This window comes from Miscanthus floridulus, chromosome 15 (genome assembly GCF_019320115.1).
Source record: "Miscanthus floridulus cultivar M001 chromosome 15, ASM1932011v1, whole genome shotgun sequence".
NCBI lineage: Eukaryota > Viridiplantae > Streptophyta > Magnoliopsida > Poales > Poaceae > Miscanthus > Miscanthus floridulus.
In genome coordinates this window covers 61,436,902-61,463,878 of record NC_089594.1, presented here as the reverse complement: position 1 = coordinate 61,463,878, position 26,977 = coordinate 61,436,902, and the positions used below count along the sequence as shown (strand labels likewise).

The following is a 26,977-nucleotide window of genomic DNA, read 5'->3' as shown; positions in this document are numbered from 1 at the left end:
TTCTTCTCGTATTGGTTTATTTGATTGATTCTCTCGTTTGGCTTTCAGCCCACTGGATCACCGAGCACTCACCAGCGTTGTCGATCACCACTAACGTTGTCCGATCACACACTATGACTAGAGGTAAAATAACGATGGTTCGTGGTCGGCATCACTAGCGCGTGCTCGACAACATTAGTGAGTGGTCGGATATCTCTGTGATCCAGTGGGCTAACACTGGCTGCTCACGAAGCGGCACACTTGGAACTGTCTGGTCAAAGACCGGCATGTTCCACCTTAAATTACTGATAAACTTTCTCTCCTTGTCAATTGCAGGTCAAATTGACTGGCACGCCTTGGGAGCAATTCGCAGGGTCGACTGGTCCTGCGTTGAAGCCAAGCGGATCTCCAGCCTTGCTCCGTCAAGCAGATCCTTCCGGCTTGGTGTGTGTTGACATTTTCGTGTCGACACAAACCTCTACGACCTATATGACCCCTGTGATGACTAATGTCTTATGAAGATTAAAGTGGTCTAGAAAATCTACCGTTAATGATGATCATGCCATTTACAATAGTTGGATGTTTATGACTTGAAAAGGTAGATGTTCCTGTAAGGATCCATAATGATCTACTCACCTAAATGTTTTAAGTCCACTAAGGGTGAGATAAAGCCTATGAGCTCTAATGAAGTTTGAACTTAGTAGAAATTCCGGATGGGATCAACACAGTAGACTATAAATTGGTGTACAAAATTATGTGATTACGAAGGGAAGGGTGGAAAGTTCAAGGCAAGGCTTATAGTAAAGGTTTCATATGAGTTCACTCTCCCATATCTAAGAAACATTATTTGGAATTCTCATAATGCTTGTTTGCCACTCATTATGGATTAGAGTTGTGTCATATGGATGTAAATACTCACTGATAGTAGCTTGCATAAGAACATATACATGGCTCAACTGTGAGGTTTAGTCGTGGAAGGCAAGTGAGATGGAGTGTAAACTAAAGAGATCCGTTTATGAACATGAGTAAGCATCTTGACAGTGGTACTCTAAGATTAATGATGTGGTTTTAATGAATCTAAGGTTTATAACTGTATATAAGCTACCAAGGGGAGCTGGTGTGTTATCCTATTACTTTACGTGGATGGTAACTTTACTAGCAAGTAGCAGTAAGTATATGTTGCATACTAGCAACTGGATGATTTCTCACTTAATCTTGACATAAAGATCTAGGTAAAGTTGTTATGTATGGCCATTAGTACACCTGGTTAGGTCCAATTATGTTTAAGTCTATCTCAAAAGTTATAAATGATGAAGTACATAAGAGATATGGCACAAATTAATTCTTATCCTATGTCTATCACTTATGCTAAGGGCGATAAATTTGAATCACTCCAAGTTCCATAAAGTAAATAGAAACCGGTTAGTTGTGGCCCCTCGTCACACAAGGCCAATAAGACGGGCGACTCCCACCCCGAGGATCCAACATTCAGCTAGCCTAATGTACCTCCTAAAATCCGATCATCAAGGTGCTGGAGTGACGGGAAAGCCAACACAGTCACACCGCAATCCCTGCTTCCTCACCGAGAATCAGGAGTCATCTGCATCTTCCTCACCAGCATCCAGAGGAGAAGGGCACCGTCAGATCACTCAACGACCTCTATTGCATCTACCGATGGCTGACTACTCTAAAGAATTACGGTTAGTCTCTCAGTCCACTAACGTGTTCACGTTAGTTTAGCACCTAATTCTCTAATAGGTTGGCTAACTTAGAGAATTCATTGCTATTTGTTACCCCTATTTGGCGTATCTACAACTTCATCTAATGTGTAACTAACTTCCTTTTGCGCTTTGGATGGCTAGAGGACAGTTCTATAATAGGGTCTCACAGTTGTCATTCGTCAGTCATCACCATCTCTTGCCTTGTGGAAACCTTAATCTTTGTGCTCTTTGATTAACATAATGGGCCCCGTTCGGCTTATCCCATATTCAGCTTGTTCGGCTTCTTTTTCAGCTGGAACAATATTTTTCTCTCACAACAATTCAGCCAGAACTGTGTTTTTCAGCAAGTTTCAGTCAAAATTCTGCCAGCCGAACGGGCCCGATGTTGCACTATAATAACCCACACAGTGGGATGAATGATGGGGATATTCAGTTTGTTACCGCGTTCTGTAGATAATTTAGTCAAGTGCACAAAATTCACTCAGTCGCACTTGAATTTCCACTGTTCCGATGAGAAACTTGTGCTCTTCCTTCTCTTTGTGACGAAGATAACTCGCGCACAAATCCTTACTGTTGGAAGAGCTACACATTTATTTGCAATGGAAGCCATGTTTTTTTTTTTTCATTTCCTGAAGATCGTTGGGGGTCGTCTGCAAAGCGAGGTCAGAGAGCCAAGGCCATCAGCTGTTCCTGAAACTGGGCTACAGCCACGTGGTGCAGTTTACTGCTCCCCAGCTGCCCGCGTCTTCTGCTTCAAACCCAACATAATCTGTGGCTTCAGCATAAAAAAAAAGGACAGGGTGCACCTGTTCGCCGCCGCTGTTCGGAGCTACAAACATCCAGAGGTATTCAAGGGGAAGGGAATCGTAATATCGTATACATTGGCGAGGTTATCGAGCTGAAGCTTGGGAAGAAGCAAAAGAAGTGACGACACGAAGGTGTTGCAACTTTGTCTTTTGGTTTTTATTACCCCCTTGAGACCCATCCTTCTTCACATCGGTAGTGATGCGGATCTGGTCTTGTTGTCTTGTGCTAGGCAAGAGATCACCATTGTCTTACATCAGTGGCTCAGTCGCAGGCAACACGATGTACATTAGGGCATTTAATGAAGTTGTAGGACCATGAGTGGGAATAAATTACCAGGCAGTTCCATTTTGTTGACATCATAACATTATTTTGCAAATTGAATTGAATTTCTTAGTGGAATATTTCCTTTCAGTTTTGGGTCTTTCGATAGATTGTTGCAAATTGAGTGTAAACTGTGAACATGGCCTGAAAGTTGAAGCTCGGACCCTAAATAGAAGCACGTTGGATGGTACTAGTATGATCTATCCTGTCACTCAATCTGCAAGACTGCAACGATAATAAAAGGTTAGACTGTAACAGGATTATCCATTTGTACTCACCGATATGATAATAAGATACTTGTAAGATTGAAATAATATTGCTACAGGTTTACCTATCATTTCCATGAAGAAATACAGAATGCCGTGCATGCCTAGAGAAACCTGACGAGCATTTGTGATTTGCGCTGTTGAGGTATGTGACCAACGAAGACGACTGAAGTAGTGGATTTGTAGGATTTCAGGAGTCCAGGCTGAACACCGATTTTCTCAGCTGACACCAAATGAATGGAAATGCCGCAGCCATTGCTGCCGAGCAGGCTGATAACTGGAAATCATTGTATTTGCAAAGTAGCCTTCTCCTTTTTTTAAAAAAAATCATGAATCATGAAGTGTCGTCCAAAAAAAAACGAATGAATTATGTGGAGCTGTGGGTCTGTAATTTAATAACCGGTGACGGTACCTGGAAAGTGCCAAGCTGAATTTGAATCAGCTGACCAGTTGACCCGTCTCAATGCTCACCCGGACACGTAGGCACAGCACGTGGCACGCAGGCAGCCAGCCAGCCATCCTACTACTACCGTAACCTTCAGATCAGTGCTGCCGCGTGGATGCACGCGTGGCGTGACGGGACGCAGGCGTCCACGGTCCACCGGGCTCTGCTGGCTAGTGAATTGCACACACGGAAGCGCTCACCTGAACACGGAACACCACCATGGAGGTGCAGGCGCCGGCGGCGAGGGGCAGAACTGAGGACCCGCATCCTCCCGGTCCCGGCGACGGCGCGGCCGCGGGGTCGAAGCGCGTGGAGGCCGGAGGCGACGGTGCAAGCCGGAGTACGGCGAAGCGGGAGGCCGAGAAGGCGGCTGCGGTGGAGGCGGAGGGCGCCAACAAGCCGCTGCCGCTGCCGCGCGACATGTACAACGAGCAGCTGGAGCGGCTATGACGAATATGCGTGCATGTTTTCGGTTAGGCTGTCTCGATCGAGCCCATGATCGATCGATCCTAGTACTCGTACTGCTTTTTATTACAAGTGCTGTGTGTTTTGTCACTCGTCAGTAGCAACACCGTAACAGATTAGTAGTGCGCTCCTACTTTATGGTTTTGTAGTGACGTATAATAAGGCCAGGTTTAGTTCCTAAAAATTTTCATCCCAAACTATCACATCGAATTTTACGGCACATGCACAGAGTATTAAATATAGACAAAAAAAATCAATTACACAGTTTGGTTGAAAATCGTGAGACGAATGTTTTAAGACTAATTAGTCAATGATTAGCCATAAGAGCTACAGTAACTAACATGCGCTGATGATGGGTTAATTAGGCTTAATAAATTCGTCTCACAGTTTCCAGGTGAGCTATATAATTAGTTTTTTATTAGTATCCGAAAACCCCTTCCGACATCCCTGGAACATTCGATGTGACATCCAAAAATTTTCATTTCGTGAACTAAACACAGCCTAAGTAAAAATAACACACCAACGACGCCTTAGTTCAGTACATGCGCTCAACTTCCTCACAAAAATAATGAAAATTTCTATATTTATACTACTTATCTTTTTGCCTTTAACTCCACGGTACTACCTAAACGGGTCTACCTAAATGTATTCGAGTAGTGTATGAATTGTGGGTCCATGATGTCATCCTCCCCCTCTCTCTCGTTCTCTGCGACAGCGAGCAGGGACGCCGCGCCGGCGAGCAGTGCGGGCAGGCCGTGGAGCAGGGCAGCTCCGGTGAGCAGGGCTTCGAAGTAGAGAGAGAAAAGCGCCGTCGGGGAGCCGTGCCCGGCCGCCGCGCATGCGCGCTGCGTGGCCAGTCCCACGCCCGCCCGACCGAGAAGCCGCGCCCGCGCCGGGAGGGCCGTCACGCCTGCGCCGTCGTCGGGGCAGCCGGATTCGGGGAGGGCTGCCGCCGCGCCTGAGCCTGTGCCGGGGAGCGCCGAGGAGAGCAGGGATGGCGCAGGGGAGCAGGGGCGGCGGCGGCGCGCCGGTGGCTGGGACGCCGGCGTGGAGGAGGAAGACCGGTCGGCGGTAGTGAGTGCGGGGCGGACGACGCTCGAGCGAGGAGAGAGGGAGGCACATTGGGGGGAATGGGCAGTGAGATTTGTTGGCACATCATATCGAGGTTGTGGGTGGGAAAATAGGTTGGGCCAATAAATTTAGGTAGGCTGATAGGCAGTCTGTAGGATTATATTTTTTTATCTCCACTAACTAAATTTAGGATAGGTAGTCTATTTAGTTAATCTGTTTGAGATGCTCTTACTGATTCATGCTATTCTGTTGCATGTGTGCTCTCTCTCTTTGATGTGTGTTCTCTTTGTTATGCGATACATACATATATGCTCTATTCTACTTATTTCGTTCTAAATTATAAGATGTTTTACATTTTGTAGATATATTACTTTTGCTATGTAGTTAGATATATATTGTGTCTGAATGCATAGTAAAATAAAATATACGTGGAAAAGCTAAAACGTCTTATAATTCAAAATGGATGGAGCAAATATTAAGGTTGTGTCTAGTTGGGAGGTAAGATAGAAAAGCCAAAACAGTCTTACAATTTGACACGATGAAACAGATGGAGTAAATACTAAAGTTGTGTTTGGTTGGGTGGTAAGACAAAAATGAAGTTGTGTTTGATTAGAGGACTCATAAGGCAGAGTTGTCCTTGCGGGAGAATATATATCTAGATTCACTAGATAAACTTGTCCCCTCAAAAAGTGAGATATGTGTTCATCCCTTTGCAAACGGTGTCATTGGTTGTTTTGCTGGTGCCTCACGTCGCTCTTCTCGCAACTCCACATGCTAAGGAGCCTCCATTCTCCCAAGCAGCAAGGAGATATTACGTTGAATGCTTATGTTGCAAACGTATATTTTAAGTATTTTAGATGTTTCAGAGGTATGTTGCAAGTGTTTTCATATGAATGTTGCAACATCGGGATATTGCACATGTTGAAATGGCTATACACATATGTTACAAGAGTTTGTTTAAAATGTTCATCTGTTTCATAAGTATGTTGCAAGTGTTTTATCTATATGTTGCAAAAGTAGATCTAGATGTTGCATATACATGTGTAAGGAAAATAGACCCTAGGCCCATTTACTTTGGATTTTGATGTTTGATGACCAACACAACCAAATTGGATTAATAAATTTGCAAGTGTTTATTTTGTAGTTCAATAGGGTGCAAGACATGACTTGGACGAAGGCGACGTGATGATTCGATGATCAACACCTTAAGAAAAACCTTAGGAGCACAGGAAAAGACCCAAGATATCAAGCAAAGTCCAAGCATGAAGATAGGAACCAAGCCGTACGCAAGATCGTGAAGAAACGAGCTTGCAGAGGCGACCGGACGCTGGACCGGACGCTGGAAGCACGACCGGACGCTAGACCGGTGGCTCCGTAGACAGGCGACCGGACGTGAGGACCGGATGCTGGCGGCAACCGATCGGACGCAGAAACGCAGCGTCCGGTCGAGTACAGAGAGGTTCCAGGCACGCGAAACTGCGACCGGACTCGTCCGGTGGCAAGCGACCGGACGCTGGCAACGTCCGATCGGTGGTTTGCGGCTGCAACGGTCGAGACGACCGGACGTGTCCGGTCAGGACGATTCAGCGTCCGGTCAGTAGCAGATTTGCAGGAGTTCGACCCCAACGGCTACTTTCTCAGTGGGGCTTATAAATACAACCCCCAACCGGCCATTTGAGATGAGTGGAGCTGAGGAAACATACCAAGGGTGTTGATACACCATTTTAGTGATCTCCACTTGCATATTGCTTAGTGATTCATCAGGTGATTAGCGTAGGTGCTTTGCGAAGTGCTTAGGTTGATTAGACCACCGCTTATGCGCTTACTCTAGGTTTAGGCCTAGTGTTTAGTGAGGTTTGCATACCTCTTACCACTCGGTGCTTGCGAGCACCATTGTTGTACATCGGAGGGGCTTGAAGTCTTGCGAGATCATACTAACCGTGTTTGTGGTGTGGCCGCCACCGTGTACCGGAGGGAACAAGGCCCACGGCGTTTCGGCCGAAAGCTTGATAGTGAAGACGGCGGGGAGCATCCGGGAGAGGCTTGCCGAGTGGCACGTCGGAGACCCACTTGCACGTGGGGAAGGCCCGAGGCTATCCACGGAGTTACCCGACCGGGAGCTTGGCCCTTGCGAGGGATTCCTTGCGAGAGGCTCCAACGAGGACTAGGGGGAAGCTTGCACGCTTCTCGATACCTCGGTAAAAATACCGGAGTCGTCGATGGGAGTTTGCATATCTCTACCTTGCTCTTTAGCTTCCGTATTTACATTGATTACTTTACTATATTTGCGGTAGAGATAGCAACACACTAGCAAAACCGTAGTTGCACATTTAGATAGTTTATCTTTTACATAGGTTTTGCTAAGGTTAGAAAAAGAGGCCATAGTTTAGAGTTAGATTTTATAAGTTGCCTAATTCACCCCCCCCCTCTTAGGCGTTACGGTCCCTTAATTGGTATCAGAGCCAGTTAGCTCATATTTGGACCCTTGGCTTAACCGACGTTGAGCCGACGCTATCATAGAGTGGTTGGGATGGATACCGCTAGGCCTCCACAATTTGATGGCACTAACTTTCTCTACTATAAGGCTAGAATGGCTTGCCACCTTGAGGCTGGTTGATTTAGGTGTATGGAGAGTCACTCGTGACGGGATGAAACCCATTAAGAATCCCGAAAAGCCCACAAAGAGTGATAAAAAAGAAATGTATTTTAATGCTAGAGCTAAGAATTGCTTGTTTGAATCATTTAGCATGGATGTGTTTAATCCAAGTGTTCACCTTAAATACGACACATGAAATTTGGTTAAAACTCCAAGAGCTCCATGACGGCACAAGTAATGTCCGTGAGCAAAAACATTATCTAGCTAAGCAAAATTATGATTCCTTTGCTATGAATGATAATGAGCTTGTTCGTAATATGTATTCTCGATTGAATCTAATTATCAATGAGCTCCATTCAATAGGATTATTAAAGCTAGATGATGCGGACATCGTGAGGAAGATCATCTCCGTTCTACCACAAAAGAAATATGCAAGCATCATCACCATCCTTCACAACATGGAGAACTTGAGCACCATGACCCTGGGCATTGTCATTGGCAAGCTAGTGGCATTTGAAATGTCACGTAAGATGGGTCAAGGAGAAGCATCTTCATCAAGCAAAGGCAAAGCTCTCGCTTGTAGCGAGAAAAAAAAGATGAAGGGCAAGAAAGTTGAGTCAAGCTCAAGCTCAAGCTCCTCAAGTGAAGAAGAAGAAGATGAGGATGATGATGATGATGAACAAGAATCAAGTGATGATGATCAATCTTCCTCCTCCACCTCCGACCTTGATGAAGAATCAATCAAACTTATCAAAAAGGTGGAGAAGATGATCGTAAGGCTCAATGTCAAGGGTGTGCCCATCCAAATTCAAGACCTCGTTTTCACCAATCAAAGAAATGAGCAAAGAAAGAGAGGATGCTATGGATGCGGCGAGTTGAGGGCACTTTGTGGAAGTTTGTCCAAACAAGCCCACACCCAAGGACAAAGAAGAAGGCGTGCAAGAACAAAGCCCTCACATCAATAAGATCATGGAATGATTCTTCAAGTGAAGAAGATCATCACAAGAGGCAAGGGCGCAAGCACTCATCATCAAGCTCTTCTCGTGTGTGCCTTATGGCACGAGGTAATGAAAGCTCATCCTCTAGTGAGAGCGATAGTGATGATGATTTGCCTTCTTATAATACAATTGCGCAACAAAATCTTAAATATGCTAAAGTTTGCACTAGTCAACAAAAGAAGCTCAAAAATTTAAAAGAAGAGCTAGGTAGTTCACAAGAAGCATACAAAAAATTGCTTGAACAATATGAAAACTTTGCAAATCTCAATGTTGAACTATCCACTAAAATTGAGCAACTTGAGGCTAGTGCAACAACAAATACATGCACAATTAATGATGAGCAACTTTTAAAGAAAAATGAAAAAATTAAAAGAAAAGTTAGCTAGCTCACAAGAAGCTTATAATAGTTTGCTTGCTAAAATGGAAAACCATGTGCAAACATTGTGATGAGCTAACTAATAAAGTTGCCAATCTTGAAGCCATTAGCACAACCCCCACCAAGGCATCTAAAAGAAAAGTTCTATCTTTAACTTGTCTAAAAAGGATGCCTCTACTTCTTGTAATGATTTATGTTTAGACTCACCTTTGTGCAACCCAGTTTGTAGTTGAGAAAGTTATTGTAGATACATGTACACAAGAGGTTGCAAAGGAGAATGAGCAACTCAAGCAAGAAGTAGCTCGCCTCATCAAGGACTTGACTCAAGTGAAAGGCAAGGCGAAGCAAACCCAACTTCATCAAGATAACATCAGTCAAGGGAGTGAAGAAGCTTGATGAAGGACAAATCGTGGTTTGTTACATGTGCCACAAGGAAGGTCACAAGTCCTATGAGTGCAAGGTGAAGAATGGAGGAGGAGCAAGGAAGAAGGAGAAAAAGCAAACAAGCAAGCTCTCCAACACCTACACCAACAAGGTGGACAAGAAGGCCTCCACACCTTATCTCTTGAAGAAGAAAAATGACAAGGTGGTGGCCATCAAGGTGAACAAGCAAGCCAACATTGGGGTCAAACGCTTTTGGGTGCCAAAGGAAATCATTTCCAACATGAAGAGCACCAAGAAGGTTTGGATCCCGAAAGGGAAGTGAGAAGTCCGTCGGACTTTGGGGAATTTGGAGACTTGACAAAGTATGGGTGCATTACATGGGGTGCATCATGATAGACAAAACCATTGCCAAGTAGGTTAGTGAATACTATAGACCCAAATTCCTCTTCCCATGTTAGGTAACTAGATGTTATTGCTTTTCAATTGGTACATCTTGCAATTAGTTTTTTTTTCCTACAATTGGTATCTTTAAGCATCTAGTTATTTTTCATGCCTAGGTTTGTATTTGCATGCTTATATCTTTTATCATGCATACACTAGGTATATCTTATGGTAGGCTTGCTCGGTCTCATTTTTAACCCTTGGAGCAAACCTACATGGTTTAAAATTGCTTAGAAGCACGACACATAGCTTGTCTTACTTTTAGTTCATCTAATATGTGCCAAAGTCCAAATTGTAGATAATCTCTCCCGGATATCTCTTTGAAAATGATTCTCACATTCATGAGATGTCATCTTTCAAGTGGTATTTTTGATTCTAAAATCAATGTGCATGATTTCTACAAAGTATTCTACATTTATGTGCACATATTTAGGGGGAGTATTTCTACAACTTGGATGCTTTGAGACTAACACTTTTTCAAATGGTATCAATTTTTCAAACCTATCACATGTGTAGTAGTCTCATTGTAAGGAAATTGGAGTCCCCGGAGTTAAGCATCATTCTTCAATTGACATCATCATGTTGATTTCATTTCGTATTTATATGCTTTCTCCATATATTATATAGATTAAACTCTCTTGTGCAATAAATTGCAAATTATGCATATGCTTTGCTTTCTACCATATGTATGCATAAATCTAGGGGGAGCTTAATTTATATAATGCGAGAGTCAAATTTTGTAATCTATTTCACTTTACACACAAAGGATCACAAAGTTTGACCCTCCCTTGTGCTTAATGTCTTCCTTTTCGGTGTTTGATTCCAAAGGGGGAGAATTTTAGAGGACCAAAAGCAAACATTAATTTGTATACAAGTAGTTATGGTCCGAGAAAAGAGAGGTTAGTGGATTATGGATTAGTCTAAGTAATGGAGAGATTTTATAGGAAACAAGACTTTAATCCATAATGCCATATGGGGACATCTGCAAGGGCAAGAAGGTCTTCAATTGGTATCTGAGTAGGATATTCTAGCATCATATCACCTTGCCCTTTGCATTGCATCCTAGCAAGTAGATGGTTTTCTAATTTCAAAAATTTTATTATTTGCTTGCTTTGGTCGTGTTGTCATCAATCACCAAAAAGGGGGGAGATTGTAAGGAAAATGGACCCTAGGCCCATTTACTTTGGATTTTGGTGTTTGATGACCAACACAACCAAATTGTACTAATGAATTTGCAAGTGTTTATTTTGTAGTTCAATAGGGTGCAAGACATGACTTGGACGAAGGCGACGTGATGATCTGATGATCAACACCTTAAGAAAAACCTTAGGAGCATAGGAAAAGACCCAAGATATTAAGCAAAGTCCAAGCATGAAGATAGGAACCAAGCCGTACACAAGATCGTGAAGAAACGAGCTTGCAGAGGCGACCGGACGCTAGACCGGACGCTAGAAGCACGACCGGACGCTGGACCGGTGGCTCGGCAGACAGGTGACCGGACACGAGGACCGGACGCTGGCGGCAACCGACCGGACACAGAAATGCAGCGTCCGATCGAGTACAGAGAGATTCCAGGCGTGCAAAACTGTGACCAGATGCGTCCGGTGGCAGGCGACCGGACGCTGGCAGCGTCTGATCGGTGGTTTGCGGCTGCAACGGTCGGGACTGACCGGACGTGTCCTGGTCAGAACGATTCAGCGTTCGGTCAGTAGCAGATTTACGGGAGTTCGATCCCCAACGGCTACTTTCTCAGTGGGGCTTATAAATACAACCCCCAATCGGCCATTTGAGATGAGTGGAGCTTGAGGAAACATACCTAAGGGTGTTGATACACCATTTTAGTGATCTCCACTTGCATAGTGCTTAGTGATTCATCAGGTGATTAGCGTAGGTGCTTTGCGAAGTGCTTAGGTTGATTAGACCACCGCTTATGCGCTTACTCTAGGTTTAGGCCTAGTGTTTAGTGAGGTTTGCATACCTCTTACCACTCGGTGCTTACGAGCACCATTGTTGTACATCGGAGGGGCTTGAAGTCTTACGAGATCACACTAACCAGTGTTTGTGGTGTGGCCGCCACCGTGTACCGGAGGGAACAAGGCCCGCGGCGTTTCGGCCGGAAGCTTGATAGTGAAGACGGCGGGGAGCATCCAGGGAGAGGCTTGCCGAGTGGCACGTCGGAGACCCATTTGCAGCGTGGGGAAGGCCCGAGGCTATCACGGAGTTACCCGACCGGGAGCTTGGCCCTTGCGAGGGATTCCTTGCGAGGGGCTCCAACGAGGACTAGGGAGAAGCTTGCATGCTTCTCGATACCTCGGTAAAAATACCGGAGTCGTCGACTGGGAGTTTGCATATCTCTACCTTGCTCTTTAGCTTCCGCATTTACATTGATTACTTTACTATGTTTGCGGTAGAGATAGCAACACACTAGCAAAACCGTAGTTGCACATTTAGATAGTTTATCTTTTGCATAGGTTTTGCTAAGGTTAGAAAAAGAGGCCATAGTTTAGAGTTAGATTTTATAAGTTGCCTAATTCATCCCCCCTCTTAGGCGTCACGGTCCCTTCAACATGCATATTGCAAGAGTATGTTTTAAGTATTTTAGATATTTCATTAGTATGTTGCAAGTGTTTTATCTGGATGTTGCACATGTCGACAATGGCTACACATATGTTTACAAGTTTTTCTTGATGTTTTTGCAAGTGTTCCAGCCATATGTTCCAAATATTTTAGTTGTTTCGGATGTATAGTTGCAAGCGTTTTATCTCGATATTGCAAAAGTAGATCTGCATATGTTGCAATGGGATCCAGCTACCACAGCGGGTGACTGGGACCCCTAGGCGTTCCCGCGTGCAGGCGCAGGCCAAGCTTGCGGTGGTCAGGCGAAGCAGAGCGAGCACGATGGTAGGGTGGAAAACAACTATGGGGTCCACGCGGTGAAGGCGTGCGAAAACAAATAGCGTGGGCTCCGCTTCTTACAAGCGCGGCACCGTCCGTCCGACGCTAGGCGCTCCGGAACATCTGGGCGCTAACAAGTCCATAAAATTATTCGGTCCTAAAAAGATTGTGGACCTGTGTCCCTCGTCTCTCCTTATCGTCAAACCAAACGGTAACCTAATTCATCGATGAGTCCTATTAAGTGGCGACATGATAGATGGCTCACAGCCTGTTCGGCTGGGCTTATACAATTGTGGATTATAAGCTGGAACAGTATTTTCCTCTCACACCAAACCAACCAAACCAGCCAGCAGTAAATAATCCACGATCATTTACGACGAAACGAACAGGCTGTCAGTTCTTCCTGGTCGAACACTGTTACTGTAAGGGGGCAATCCCGCACTGTTCCTTTTTCATGCACCCTGATCGATCCATCCATCAGCCACGAAAGAGAGCACATATACTCGATCGATCGAAGATGCATGTCCATACCTACACATGAATCGGTGATGGATGATACTTCCCTTCCCGTTCCTGTTCCTTGAGGCCGTTGCATTGCAGTGCAGAGGGTCCAGGCTCGCTTCGCTCGCCAATGAAATAATTTAGATGACCTTAATTAATTAAGAGCTCGCTCTGCATTACTATTTAATTAGTAGTGTTGTCGGTAGGTAAATACATACAACTCCTACTATCGCAGTCGCATATTGTGTGCCCCGGCTCGCATTCAGAAATAGTAAAATGAGAAAGCTACGGCTCCTCGACCACTTTGGCATGCACCTACATTGATATTTGTATGTTTATGCGGTTATGCCAACCATCTCTCTCGCGCTTCAGTCCGAGAGCTGGGTGTGTTTTCCTTCGCTCGTTCTGGTGTGCCTTTTTGCTGTGAAAAATGAACTATTCAACCTTGGATTTTTTTTTCCTGTGGCATCGATGTCATCAATTAGGCCTTGTGCCAACAAAATAATAATAATAAAAAGAAAATTGACAACGAAAAGAAAAGCTGAAAAGAAATTGTGCACGTAGCATGTGATGACCTCCCCCATTAATTATAATTAATTGAGAATTTTTACAATGGTTGTCATAAAATGGACGGCTCACGAGGACCGATTCTGTCGCAGAACCGACCAATTTATAAGAATACAAGTATAATGGCAATCCGCAAGCGGTCGCACTGTCATACTTGAACCCATATAAACCCGGTAGTCCGTCGAGTACCACGACGGGTCTCGATAAACGATTTACAACAACCAAGATCGTACAGGATTCAACATACATGCCACATATTACATAAAGTTCACAGATACGTTTCATCATCAGAGTACGAATAACAGTTATTACAAAACAAGTTTGATAAACGAAAGCGGAAGCAAATAAGTTTGAGATAAGGTTTTCCAACATAGTTTGCTACAGTGCCAAACCAGATCACGGTCCACAAAAGCAAGGATAGGAATTACTAAGGAAGCCTGCCCAAGGCTTACTCCTCATCCACAGCAGGATAGAAGCAACTCTTGCAATAACCATGATACACAGTGCCATCTGCAACAATGGGAAAATAAACCCTGAGTACGAGAAGGTACTCAGCTAGACTTACCCGTCATGAACCAGAAATAAAATGACTCCAAGGATTATGCACGGCTGTATAAGTGGGCGTAACTTGACAACATTTTGCGAAAAAGGCAATTAACCGTTGTACAGTTGTGATTCTTTTATCAAGTTAATTATAACTATCCATTTCTAGGTTAGCAACTATCCTATGCCAAACATGTGGTATATTATTTAGAATCATACAATAGTAACCATAGCAAGTATTGTAATTCCATATTCATTTGAACCATCATGTTTCATAACACAGTTACTACGATGTTGGAGCTAGCCAAGTTTCTCACTATCCGGGAGAGACGGCGATTCGAATCGATTTCAACCAGCTGGGAATTTATTCCTAACACAAACCCAGGTCTACCAGCCACGATAGCCTTAGGTCACCTTTGGTACAACTCCGGTACACATTTCGCGGGTTCGTACTGCGCCGCACAATCTGGAACACCAGATGCCAGGATGCTCAGGCCAAGCCTGCCCTTGGGCTCAGTCTGATCGTTCCCCGGAAGGAGCGCACAACAGAACGATTCCCGGCCTGAGTTGAATTACTCGGCTTCGCGGTCGGAACGAGTTATCCGGCCAGCTAAGTGAGAGGCATGCGTTCAATCTTGTCAGAAGTTCCAACAACGGTACGGTCCTTGATCGACACAGACGGGGATAAGTCCACACCCAAGACCTCCATGCCTTGTTGTTTCCCTATCGACCTCCCGTCCGGTCTCAATTTACTTTTACCACATGGTTCTGTTCCACGATAGCAGATATAGCCAACCGTGCTCCGGTATCCACCTATATCTCGCAGGTGACAGGACATCACCCGACTTCTACCGGTCTAAGCATGGCTAAGCATAAATTCGATCCTGGACCTATACCGGTTAAAGGGTTAATATCTGGACAAGGAATGTACATGCATCAAGTGGTTTCATTCAACTCTTATAACCTAATGCATCAATCATAAATACGTAAGTAAACATTTGTAAATTACTGGGAGACTTATAATGCTCCGGGGCTTGCCTCGCAGAAAGGAAGTAGGACGATGGTCAGGGCACTCCGGAAGCTCTTCAGGGTTCTGCTCCACGCCTTCGGGAGCGGGGATTTGCGGATTCTCCTGCGGGTTCCCTTCCTCGGCTTCTTCGAATTCCAGCAACGTGATCTCTTCCTCCGATCCTAGATGCATGAGTATGGTATGAGTATTACGAATGCATATATGTTAACAAGTGCATCACGTTGTTTGAGTAGGTGCATATCTCTTCTTGCTTACTACTTAACTACTTCTACAAAGCATCGACTATGCCATTAACAGTATCTATTTGTTTTACTCATAACTGGAGTTCGACAATTCCAAATCTAGTGATCTTGGACTTTCTGGAAAGCTTATCAAATTTTCTACAACTTTGTTATTAACCATTTTTACAGTCTACATCAGTTTCAACATGCAACTCATCATTTTCTAGAATCAGTCCGGAAATGACTTAACATGCAATGTAAAGTAATAACACCTCTACTTCATGTAATTATTCACAAATTGACAACCTAGAACCTACCAACAGTTTAAGCATACCAAACATAGTTAAGATAATATAATGGCAAAGCCCAAACTATTTATTAAATTGCCTTTATTATTTTATTCAGATATCTAGGTTAAATAATAAACATATATCAGATGTGCTTAATAAATTCTCAAAAATTTACAGAGCCTTACTAATGCTATCAAAGGACTACTATAAAAATTTCAGGTCATTTTACTAAGTAGAACATTCTATACAAAAATGATAAGGAAGCAAGGCTTGAAATAGCATAAATGGAAAATCCTATTGAAAAGTGTCAAGCAACAGATTTCTTATTTTTCTTAACATCCATATGGTACTAGTATCACCTCCAACAAATTTCATGAATTTTGGACTCATAATGAATTTATAAAAATTCATGCAAGGATTAACTATTTATAAAAGAAAAATCTATAACTATAGATCTACACATGCACTGGTCCTCAAACTTTTATCCAAGCTTAGGTATGACAAGAATAGCCTACCACAAAAATTTTATAATTTTTGGAGCACAGGAACTCTAGATATAAAATAAACAAATTTGAATGCATTCAAAAGCACATTTGCAAACCCTATTTAAATCTCCAGAAATTTCTACTGTTGAATCCAAGAACATATTTTTCTTAAATACTACACTTCTTAAGGAACACAACAATATTTATTTCAACATTTTTGGAGTTAGCAAACTGCAGATACAAAAATAACCAAACAAATCAAAAACTGGAATCAAAATGAGCCATCCTTCACTACTGCAGTCGCTGACCGGTGGGACCCGGTGGTCAGGGGACCCCACATGTCATCGACCCGAAGCAGAGCAGCGGCGCTGCGCGGTGCTGGCGCGGCCAGAGCTCGCCGACGGCGAACTCGCCGGCGGTGACATCATAACACGATGACCTACTCGACTTAGCGGAGCGATTGAGCTACTTGGGTGGCCTTCTCATCGGAGCTAGTGGCTACGGCGGCGGCCATGGCGGGGTGGAGGTGCGGGTCGACGGTGAAACGCCGGTGAAGGCTACGGGGGTTCAAATCAACGCGTGGACAAGCATCTATGAACGCTGGAGGACCTAGTGCGCTAGCTAACGGAGCTGGAGGAGGACGGTAGCGGCGTGGCCACGACGACGGGGCTCACGGCGGAACTCCGGCGAGCCTGTGCACGCGGTGGAGGCTTACCAAGCGCGAATGGCGGGCACGGGAAGAAGCTACGGGGTGCGGGGAAGACGGTGGAGCTATCACGGTGGTGCGGGAGTGGCCGGGCGTGAGCTGCGCGGGGCTATGGCGACGGCGGAGCTGAGGGCGCTCGGCTGCTGCTGCGGCGAAGAAAAGAGGCCGAGGCGAAGCTGAAATGGAGCGCGAGTGAGTGCGGGCGGGCGTTGGCGTGAAGAAGGCACGCCCGGGCGCGGCGTGGCCTGCGCGGTCAGGGCGCTGGCGACGCGCGGCCGCCGCCGGGGACACGCGGCGCACAACATCTGAAACCGGTCGGCCATGATCAACGCGATTCAGTTTCGTCAGTCGCGCGATGGCCGAGCCTGACAGCGCGTTTTCTCGTTGATTTACCGGCTAAACGGTGGCTCCTTCGTGCAAATGTACTGAATAGAAGTTGTAGAACCATGTACCATCTCCAACTCTTGTTAAAGCAGCATACTCTAATTCGCAACCTAAACCGAGTAAAATCATGCTCAAAGTCGGCTTGTCAGGCTGACAGTCGAGCAAACACTTAGAAAATTTGTTAAGTGTTGAAATCAGGATTGTGATGATTCTTGTGATCCAATTTCAAACATGTTAGGAGCTGAATCAGTCAAAGGCCCAAAAATCAAAGTTGTTCCTTATGTCAAACACTACAACTTTGCTTTAGTGAACTCCTCCATGCAAGGTTCCTAACACCTAGTTCAACTTTAGTCAAACATGTCACTTTGAAATCAAGATACACACTCAAACTATGGCTAAATGACCAAACTAGCCCTAGCACTAAATACCAAAGTTGTTCATGATGATACTCTAAGCATGTTAAAACAATTTGCAAGGTCATTTAAGCATTTCATGAAGTAGTCACACATATAGCCATTCAGATCAACACATGAAATAACACTTAAATGCTTGATCAAGAAATGTGGTCTTCATGAACAAGGTTCCTTTTGTTAACCTAAGTATAGCTAAGGTGTTATAGTGACCAACATTACACACTAGCATTTATTTGCACAAGATCATATGCATATGCTACAAGGAACATGAGATAACAAGAAATGTTTCATATGTTTCAATCAAATGTTTCAATTGCAAATGATGATTTATGAATGCTTGATGCTCATGCTCATGTTATGCAAGTCAAGTTATGCAAGGCTAACACCCGAGGTGTTACAGATTCAACGGCTAAAAAGGCAAAGGAACCCAGAGGAACCAATTTAAGAGGTACCGGGAGGAACCAAGTGCGTACTAAATGGTAGGACCATACGCACCGGGTGCATACTAAAATTGATCGGATCAGTATATGAAAAAAGTGAAAATTTTTCTATTTTTGAAATTATTTTACGTAATTGAGGGTAGAACAGTAAATCAATGGTAGAAAAATAATGTTTAGAGCAGTAGGGATGATTGAAGTACTACAGTCTTTTCACGTATAATTCTCTTCGGACCAACGCAGGCCGACCCCTCTCTCTCAGTCGCTCTGTTCTTTTCTCTCTTGTGCTGCGGTGGCGAGTGGGGTGAGGACGAGGGCGGTGGCTGCGGCGGCGAGTGCGAGGGCAGGGCTGCGGCTTCCAGGGCATGCCATCCCTCCTCACCAGTCCCTGGCGAATGGCAACACCGTGTAGATCCGACGATGGCGGTGGAGGAGGCGAGATCCAGGCCCGGCGACGTCCGCGCTCCCCTTCGCGGCGACGGTGGCCATCCCCGCTGGCGGGAGGCTGCGGGCGGCGAGGTGCGCTCGCGAACGCGGTGGTCCGGGCAGTAGCCATGGCGGGGATCGACACCGTGGAGGAGGATGAGGAGGGTTGCCGGGCTCCTACACCGACACCGCGTAGATCCGCCGATGGCGGTGGAGGAGGCAAGATCCGGGCCCAGCGGCGTCCGCGCTCCCCTTGGCACTCGTAGAAAACAACTAACTAATATGATCGGAGTAGGTTACTAAAGTGTAGACTAGATCTTTTGGGACTTCACTAACATATTGAGTAAACTATCTAACACAAGGCAAATCGATCCGGTCAATTTCGATTTAGCACTTTTGGGACCCCACTAACACATTGAGTAAACTATCTAACACAAGGCAAACCGATCTGGCCAATTTCGATCTAGCAACACAACAACCTATGAGGAACACCAAGTGCCTACCCAAATCAAAATTGCACTGCCTGGATCTGAATATTGCTTGTGCGTCAATATTTGCTTTGCTACATGGATTCACGGTAACGGCAAGATTACAAATATAAGACATATCAATCATCACGCGTCAGTGCGAGGAACAGGCTAATTTGATATTAGTTATTACAAGCTGCCTTGCAAGGTTTTCTTCTCCGGTTGATCCAGGCACGAATAAGGAACTACAAGCAGCAGATCTACCTAACACTATTATACTGGACGGAGGTCGATCGAACAGGGAGTAGAATTGCCATGAGATCGAGGAAGAAAAGAGAATGAAGAAAACATGCAGATGCAGACCTTGAGAGGCAGGCGGCGGCGCCTTGGAGTCGTGGAGCAGGAGAGGAGCGTCCTTGGCGGCGGCGGCGGCGTACAGCGAGAGGAAGTTGTGCTCGTGCGTCGTCGCCTTGTAGTCGTGGAGTAGGAGAGGAGCATCCTTGGCGGCGGCGGCGGCATACAGCGAGAGGAAGTCATGCGGCGGCGGCGGTGCGCGTGGGCGAGGGGTGCCGAGGGGAGGAGACCGGTGGTGGCGAGGGCAGGCCGGTGGTGACGGTGCCGCGCGATGGCGAGGTCGAGGGTGAGGCGGCCGCGGCTAAGGCCGAGGGCAGGGAAGCCTCGCGTCCACGGAACTGCTCGGCGCGTGGGCGAGGCGTGCGGGTTCGGGTGCGCATGGGGGAGGGGTAGCTGGGGGAGGGGAGCCGCAATTACCCTATTAACCTTCCACTCATAAAATTAATTAGTACTAATTAATTATTTATGAACTAAGAGGAACCCAGAAGTACCCCAACCACCGTAAAAGAGCTCAATTAGGCCTCACCTCATTTGCTTGGACTGACTGATTCGGTGCTAACAAATACGGAGTACTAATAACTAATCGCTCTCACCGCAATTATATAGCCTACTTGGCTTCCATTCCATCACTCACTCGGCACATCCACCCGATCGCTATCTCTCTCTCACTCTCACGTCACGAGTCAGTCGTCCAATGGCTCGGAGCTGCAGCATGATGACGACGCTGCCGCCGACGTCGCCACTGCTCGGCGCCGTCCGCCTCCTGGCGGTCGTGGCGGCGATGCTGGTGGTCGCGGGCGGCGGCGGGTGCGACGGCGCGGTGCTGAAGGCGCACTTCTACTGGCGCAGCTGCCCCGCGGCGGAGGCGGTGGTGCGCGACATCGTGGTGGCGCGCGTGGCCGCCGACCCCGCCGCGCTCCCCGCCAAGCTGCTGCGCCTCTTCTTCCACGACTGCTTCGTCAGGGTACAGAAGCAACCATCATCTATCGTCAGTTGGCCGCTTGCTGCGCATACATGCATGTATATATAACTGAACTGAAGTGGGTCACCGATATGATGATGAATGGTAGGGATGCGACGCGTCGGTGCTGATCGACTCGACGGCGGGCAACACGGCGGAGAAGGACGCGGCGCCGAACGGGTCGCTGGGCGGCTTCGACGTGATCGACACCGTGAAGGCCGTGCTGGAGGCCATCTGCCCCGGCACCGTCTCCTGTGCCGACATCGTGGCGCTCGCCGCCAGGGACGCCGTCTCGTTCCAGGTACGTTGTACTGTAGAGCAGAGCAAACGCACACTCTAGCTGCTGGATGGCTGGCTGACTGCCAGTGCGTGTGGTTGCATATATGCAGTTCGGGCGGGACCTGTGGGACGTGCAGCTGGGGCGGCGCGACGGCGTGGTGTCGCGGGCGTCGGAGGCGCTGGCCAAGATCCCCTCGCCGTCGAACAACTTCAGCACCCTGGAGGCCAACTTCGGTAGCAAGGGCCTGGACATCAAGGACCTCGTCATCCTCTCAGGTACGTGCGTGACGCTGACGCGCGCGTCGGTTCGGTATACTGCTCCTAGTAAAAATTCCAAATTATAAGTAGGAGTAGCTATGTGTAGTGACCAGCTACAGCTAGAGCTGCAAGATGATGAAACTTGCGTGCATACCAATGCACCACACGGGAGGCCCAGAAATCCACGCACAAACGTCAACCTCTGTAGTTTGCCTAGCTCACTGTACTGTACGTGTCGACGATTGCACAGATTGACAGATCAGATCGATGATCGAATTAAAATGTTGATATACAAATAAAAAATACACACACGATGAGTACAGTGCGGTGGTCACTACGGCTAGCTAGTATAGATGCACTGTACATAGAGCTACTGATCTACTAGCTACCAATCGAGAGGAGGTGCTCTGTGCGTGGCGTGACCGGTCGACACTGCGTGGAGCAGCATGCAGGCACATGCACCGCGACGGCGACGGCGACGGCGGGCGCCGCGCGCGCGTCGGCCCTGGAGACCGTGCACGTACGTACGCATGCGCGTGGTGGTGATAGATAATACTACGCGACTTGCATTGCAGGTGGATGCGACGATGATGCCATGAGGCCGCGGCCAAAGTGTAGCTATATGTGGTAGATGAGGCGAAAACGATGGGACAACCACCACGCGCACCACGGCGCGTGCAGCTAGCGGGCAGCGGCTCGTGATGCGTCATGCGTGTCGGTGCACCGGCCGGGCCGGACTGCTCAAGCATTTGCATCGTGCGCCGATCATGCGTGGCCGTCCGTTCGTTCCTGATAAGCTAGTAGCTACAGTAAGTAGCTAGCTCACAGTTCGACTGCGTAATAAAAAAAATCAGGTCGTACCGTTCGAGATTTCCATTTGAGATTGGACTGAAATCTGCTAGCAGGAGTTCGTCACACAGGCTGCAAATTTATCCATCGGCCAGGCTGAATTTTATTAGCCGGGTGCGTTGCCGTAAAAAGATTAGATTTTCTTTTAATGACGCAAGGCAAGCCACCAGATTTGTTGCATGCTTGCTTGCCTTAATTTGCAGAAGGATCAGGCATCTAAAAGAAGCTGAAGTAGTACTGCTAGTATAGGTGACCCAATAATATGCGTGGTGCATGTCATATGTGTCATCAAGACTGCACGTACGGAACGAGTTAGTTAGGCGTAGTATATATATTATCCATTTTGTTCCACGTCAAAAGCAAACTCGAGACTGCTCCTTCATTTTAACGAAAAAGGTGATGAGCCATTTGTACTAACCACGTACTCTCCCACCCACGAGCCAAAGTATTTAAAGTGTCATTTTTCTTTAGGGAAAGGGAGCTTATATATACATTAGGAACTCATTGTACGTTCAAAATTACATTTGTGAGCAATAATAACTTGCTCGGCAGATATTGGAGTGTTGAACCATTCTTAAGATAAATAAACCACAATATATTAAAACAAAAAGATAGTGTTGATGACCGAATCGCCGAACCAGCTTAATCAAATAAACCATGGTGTGGTGAGACTGCCTGCGGCCGGGCAACACAGGAATTAAGGCACACATTTACTTTTATATGCCAGTCCGTGCATCGATGGATGATCCTGTGCCTGTGATGTGCCATCCTCAGCTGATGATAGAGCCACGCACGGAAGATTTGGACGGCTAATAAACGTGTCACCATGTATGGAAGAATCTTCAGTAACCACAGCAACCAATGATGGCATGGATCACTTCCTGCAGCTAACGGGTAGTAACTGCCAACCAATAATGCTAACTAACATCCTCTAATTTGCCCAAGCATATCCTATCCTATCCTAGCAGCAATGCAAGCTGTACTGCAACAGCAACAGCAATGCGAGGGTTTGATTGGGCTCATGGCCATTAATTGATTGAGGTTCCATGACCTGCGTACCATCATATAGTAGTTGTGTTTCCACACGCCAAAAAAAGAAGAAAAAAAGCACACTTTGCATATTATTCAATAATACGTATCTTGTATCATGAATTTTAATATTTTTTATATGATTTAATCAAACCTTAAATTTCGTTTGACTTGTCGAAGATAAGAATTGCATTTTTTTGAATGGGAAGGGATTACATGATACCCTCAAAATTCTAGCAAAACATTTTTTGTACACTACCATAAGTTAATCAGTACAAACCGTACCAAATGCCACTAGTGTTGGACCGCATTCGCCGATATCCAGGCTTTGGATTTGGGTTGCGCGGCCGCTAGCGTGTACAGAACTACCTGCACCACCGCGCGCGCACGAAATAGTAGCTCAACCACCGACACCTATTCGCTTATAATCTATATTTTGTCAGCTAATAAATAGTATTTTTCCTCTCGTAACGAATCAGTCAACAATATTTATAGTCATGACTTATCAGTCGCGCAGACCGCAACATGCTCTGCTCCGAGCTCCGTCTATCATCACACTCACCTACTAGTACAGCACAGTACAAACAATTAATCAATCTTGTGCACTCACGCATGCAGGCGCGCACACGATCGGCGTGGCCCACTGCAACACCTTCGCGTCGCGCCTCTCCGGCTTCCGCACCTCCGGCGGCGCCGACCCGACGCTGAATGCGGCGTACGCGGCAAAGCTCCGCGCGCGGTGCGGTCCAGCGCGCGTCGCCTCGTCCAACAACGTCACGGCGGTGGCCATGGACCCCGGGAGCCCGGCGGGGCGGTTCGACGCGCACTACTACGTCAACCTCAAGCTGGGGCGGGGCCTGTTCGCCTCCGACGCCGCGCTGCTGTCCGACCGCCGCGCCGCGGGCATGATCCACCGCCTCACCAGGCGCGGGTACTTCCTCCAGGAGTTCGGGAACGCCGTGCGCAAGATGGGACGCGTCGGCGTGCGCACCGGCGGACGCGGGGAGATCCGCCGCAACTGCAGGGCTGTCAACTCAGATATATGATGACGTGCGACGACCGAGTTCAGTTTGTTCTAGCGCGCCAACGTTGGCAACTGGGCATACATTGCCTGTTTTTGCTCATTTTTTTTTTGTTTTCCTCTTTATTTATACTAGAAAAATGCCGGTCGCGTTGCAACGGGACGTATAATCTACTATATAATTCTCGGACATCACTATCTATGTTTATCAAATTTATTAATTGGGCATAATCCAACCTTAAGTGAATCAAATAAATTTTAAGACTCGCCGTCCTCGGATTGCATGTTTGGTTGGTGGAGATGCACGGAGAAGAGAGGCGAGTTTGTCCACTCAAATTACGGAAACTATACATATTGTCCAGCTGCTGAACAATTCCTTCGCAATCAGAGAACAAATGATTCAAGCTTGTGTGGTTATTCGCTTCTTATAAATCAAAGGAATCAATGTGTGTGAACGTTATCAAGAGAGAAAGATATTAGGAAACTGATAAAAAAGTATAAACAAACTAATTTAGGGATGCACCAAAAAATTTGAATTTTAATTATTTGGTACCTGTATTTTTTTGTTTTTTAATTAAAATGATGTATATGTGGAAGCGAAAAGATACACTAAGAAGCGGAAGATGTAGATTACATCAGAAAAAGAGAATAGAGAGAGAGAGAAAGAGGGAGAAAATCGAGGAGAAGAAGCCCTCTGGGACCGCCGCGTCCTTCTTCTCCTTCATGCGGGTCCCGCCGATGCTGTAGATGGTGACGGGGATGGCTCCACGTCGGGCTCCTATTCACCACTAGTGTTATGCCTCGATGTCATCAGCTGGTCGTGGTGTTCCATCCCGTCCTAGTGGACGGCGTGGTGAACCGACATGCTTGTCAGCGGCCGTACGGGGATTAGGCGGCACAACGCCCACGCACCCGTCACTACTGGCGATGCGAACCCTCGGTCATGGCCTGTCGTGGCCATTGGTCGTGTCAAGGCGTGCCCGCGCGCCTTCTGGTGTCAGAGGTTTGACCCAGGCCCACACGCTTGGATCCGTAGTGGTTGGGGTGGTACGGACCCTGCCGGGCGAGACAGAGCCCACACCCTTAGGGTCGGGCGGGACGGAGCCTGTGCCCTCAGGGTCGGGCGAGATGACTCCCGTACCCTCGGGGTCGGGCGATATGGGGCCCGTGCCCAAGGGGTCTGGCGAGGCGGAAACCATTCCTTCGGGGTCGGTCAAGACTAAAATACGTCCTTGATTATCTAGGTGAGTTGTCATCCACGGTCCTCAGATCCCTTCTTTGGATATCCCTAATACTGATACCCGACAGTAGTCCCCGAGCTCGCGGAGCAGTAGGATACTCCTTCGTAGTCTTTTTCAGATGGAGACTTTGAGGGCTTCGATCTTCTGCTGCCCACGGAACGCCTTGGTGGGTTACGATCCTTTTCTGTTGCGATCGGACTTCTTTCAAGGGCATGTAGCTGTGGGATTTCTTTGGGGATCGGAGAGAATTTTCCTTAATTCAGGCCCCTCTTAGGACCCGATCGATCCACCATTGTCACACGACCGTGTATTCGGTCTCTTCGCGAGTTCAATTCCCCCCGAGCCCCCACACGTTGCGGGGGTCCGATCGAGGGGTCACCTCGTCTTGCAATCGTTCTCCCTCAAGCGTTTTTTTCGATAAAATAGAGGGGTTGAGCCAAGCCATGTTTTCCTCGGTGGACGAACCATGGTGCTCGGTTAGCTGTTAACGGGCTGGTTCGAGTGGGGCCTTGGTGTCCCATTCACGGGGGTCCAGTATGGGTCAGCTGGTGATCGACTCCAGATTCCTGATGGCCAATCCATATACTTCTTGGATTCGTTCATCCGGTCCTAAGGGCTCGCTACCTTTCTTCGAGGAAAAACCATGGACAGCGCACTGGCCAGGACTCGAACGTGAGCCGGGATGCCCGTAGCACTCGTGCGCTTGGGTATTGGCCGCTAGCGGACCCATCCTTTTCCACCCCTAGCTCTAAAGGTGCCCTAGAGCGGTTGTGAACCCGTCGGTGGGCTAACCTTCGAGCTCGTGGGCCGTAATGGGACGTGGGAGTGTTTTTGGCCGCGTATCCCTTTCTTACCTATGACGGTTCTCAGCCCATCTATCGGGCGAACCGTCATCCTGCGCGTCCTTCGAGGGAGCGTCCAGAGGTAGCTGCGCACAATCTTCGAGTGGGGGTGATGTGACGCAACACTGAGCTGGAGGACATTGAGCAGGAGATGATCCCTCTGGCACAGGACTTATCTGTCAAGATAGAGGATGAGATCTTCCAGCAAAAATTGAGTTAGTTAGATAAACAAAGTGGTGGTCATGTAATAAATGAACAAATTTTAGTTCTCTTGTTTTGGTCAAACAAACTTTTGGGTACTTTTTTCTTTTTGTGTTATGAAAAAGTTACTGCATTCTGCCGGTGTTTTCGGACCACCGACGAGTAAATTTGTATTTGCGCGTCTGGCTCGGATGGTGTGCTCGGAGGACACAAGGGTTTATACAGGTTCGGACGGAATGTCCCTACGTCCAGTTTGCTGCTACTCGTGTTATCGGCACTTGGTTTGCAGTAGGGGTTATAAATAGGCAAGAGAGGGAAAGGATCCTAAGTCTCTGGTGAAAGGAGTGAACGGGTGCTGAGAGCTCAATCGCTGCTCAGCCGTGTGCTCATGTCGTGCTCTTGTGTTTTATCTCATGGTTCGGTCTTGTGCGGATCTGGATCCGCCTCCCCCTCATGGGGCACCCTGCTTCCCCCTTTTATAGGTGAAGAGAAAGCACGGGTTACAACGGAGGAAAAGGAGAAGAACGAGAGAGAAGAAGGCTTGCAGGATCGCTGGATCCTTCTTCTCCTTCATGTGGGTCCCGCTGATCCTGTAGATGTCAATAGGGATGGCTCCACGTCATGGCCCTGTTCATCGCTGGCGCCATGCGTAGGCGTCATCCACCGGTTATTGCATCCCACTCTGTTCTGGTGGACATCACGGTGAA

General features: G+C 47.0%; 2 protein-coding genes across 2 annotated transcripts; both read left to right on the top strand.

Moving 5' to 3' along the window:
- The first annotated feature begins 3,521 nt into the window (after positions 1–3,521).
- On the top strand, positions 3,522–3,989 carry LOC136508125 (uncharacterized). The gene has a single exon (XM_066502749.1). The coding sequence runs from the start codon at positions 3,759–3,761 to the stop codon at positions 3,987–3,989; it is 231 nt and encodes a 76-aa protein (XP_066358846.1). The 5' UTR covers positions 3,522–3,758.
- A 16,207-nt stretch (positions 3,990–20,196) lies between these two features.
- Positions 20,197–24,248, top strand: LOC136508618 (peroxidase 3-like). The gene is made up of 4 exons (XM_066503342.1): positions 20,197–20,553; positions 20,660–20,851; positions 20,940–21,105; positions 23,584–24,248. The coding sequence occupies exons 1-4, from the start codon at positions 20,284–20,286 to the stop codon at positions 24,009–24,011; spliced, it is 1,056 nt and encodes a 351-aa protein (XP_066359439.1). The 5' UTR covers positions 20,197–20,283; the 3' UTR covers positions 24,012–24,248.
- The last annotated feature ends 2,729 nt before the right edge of the window (positions 24,249–26,977 follow it).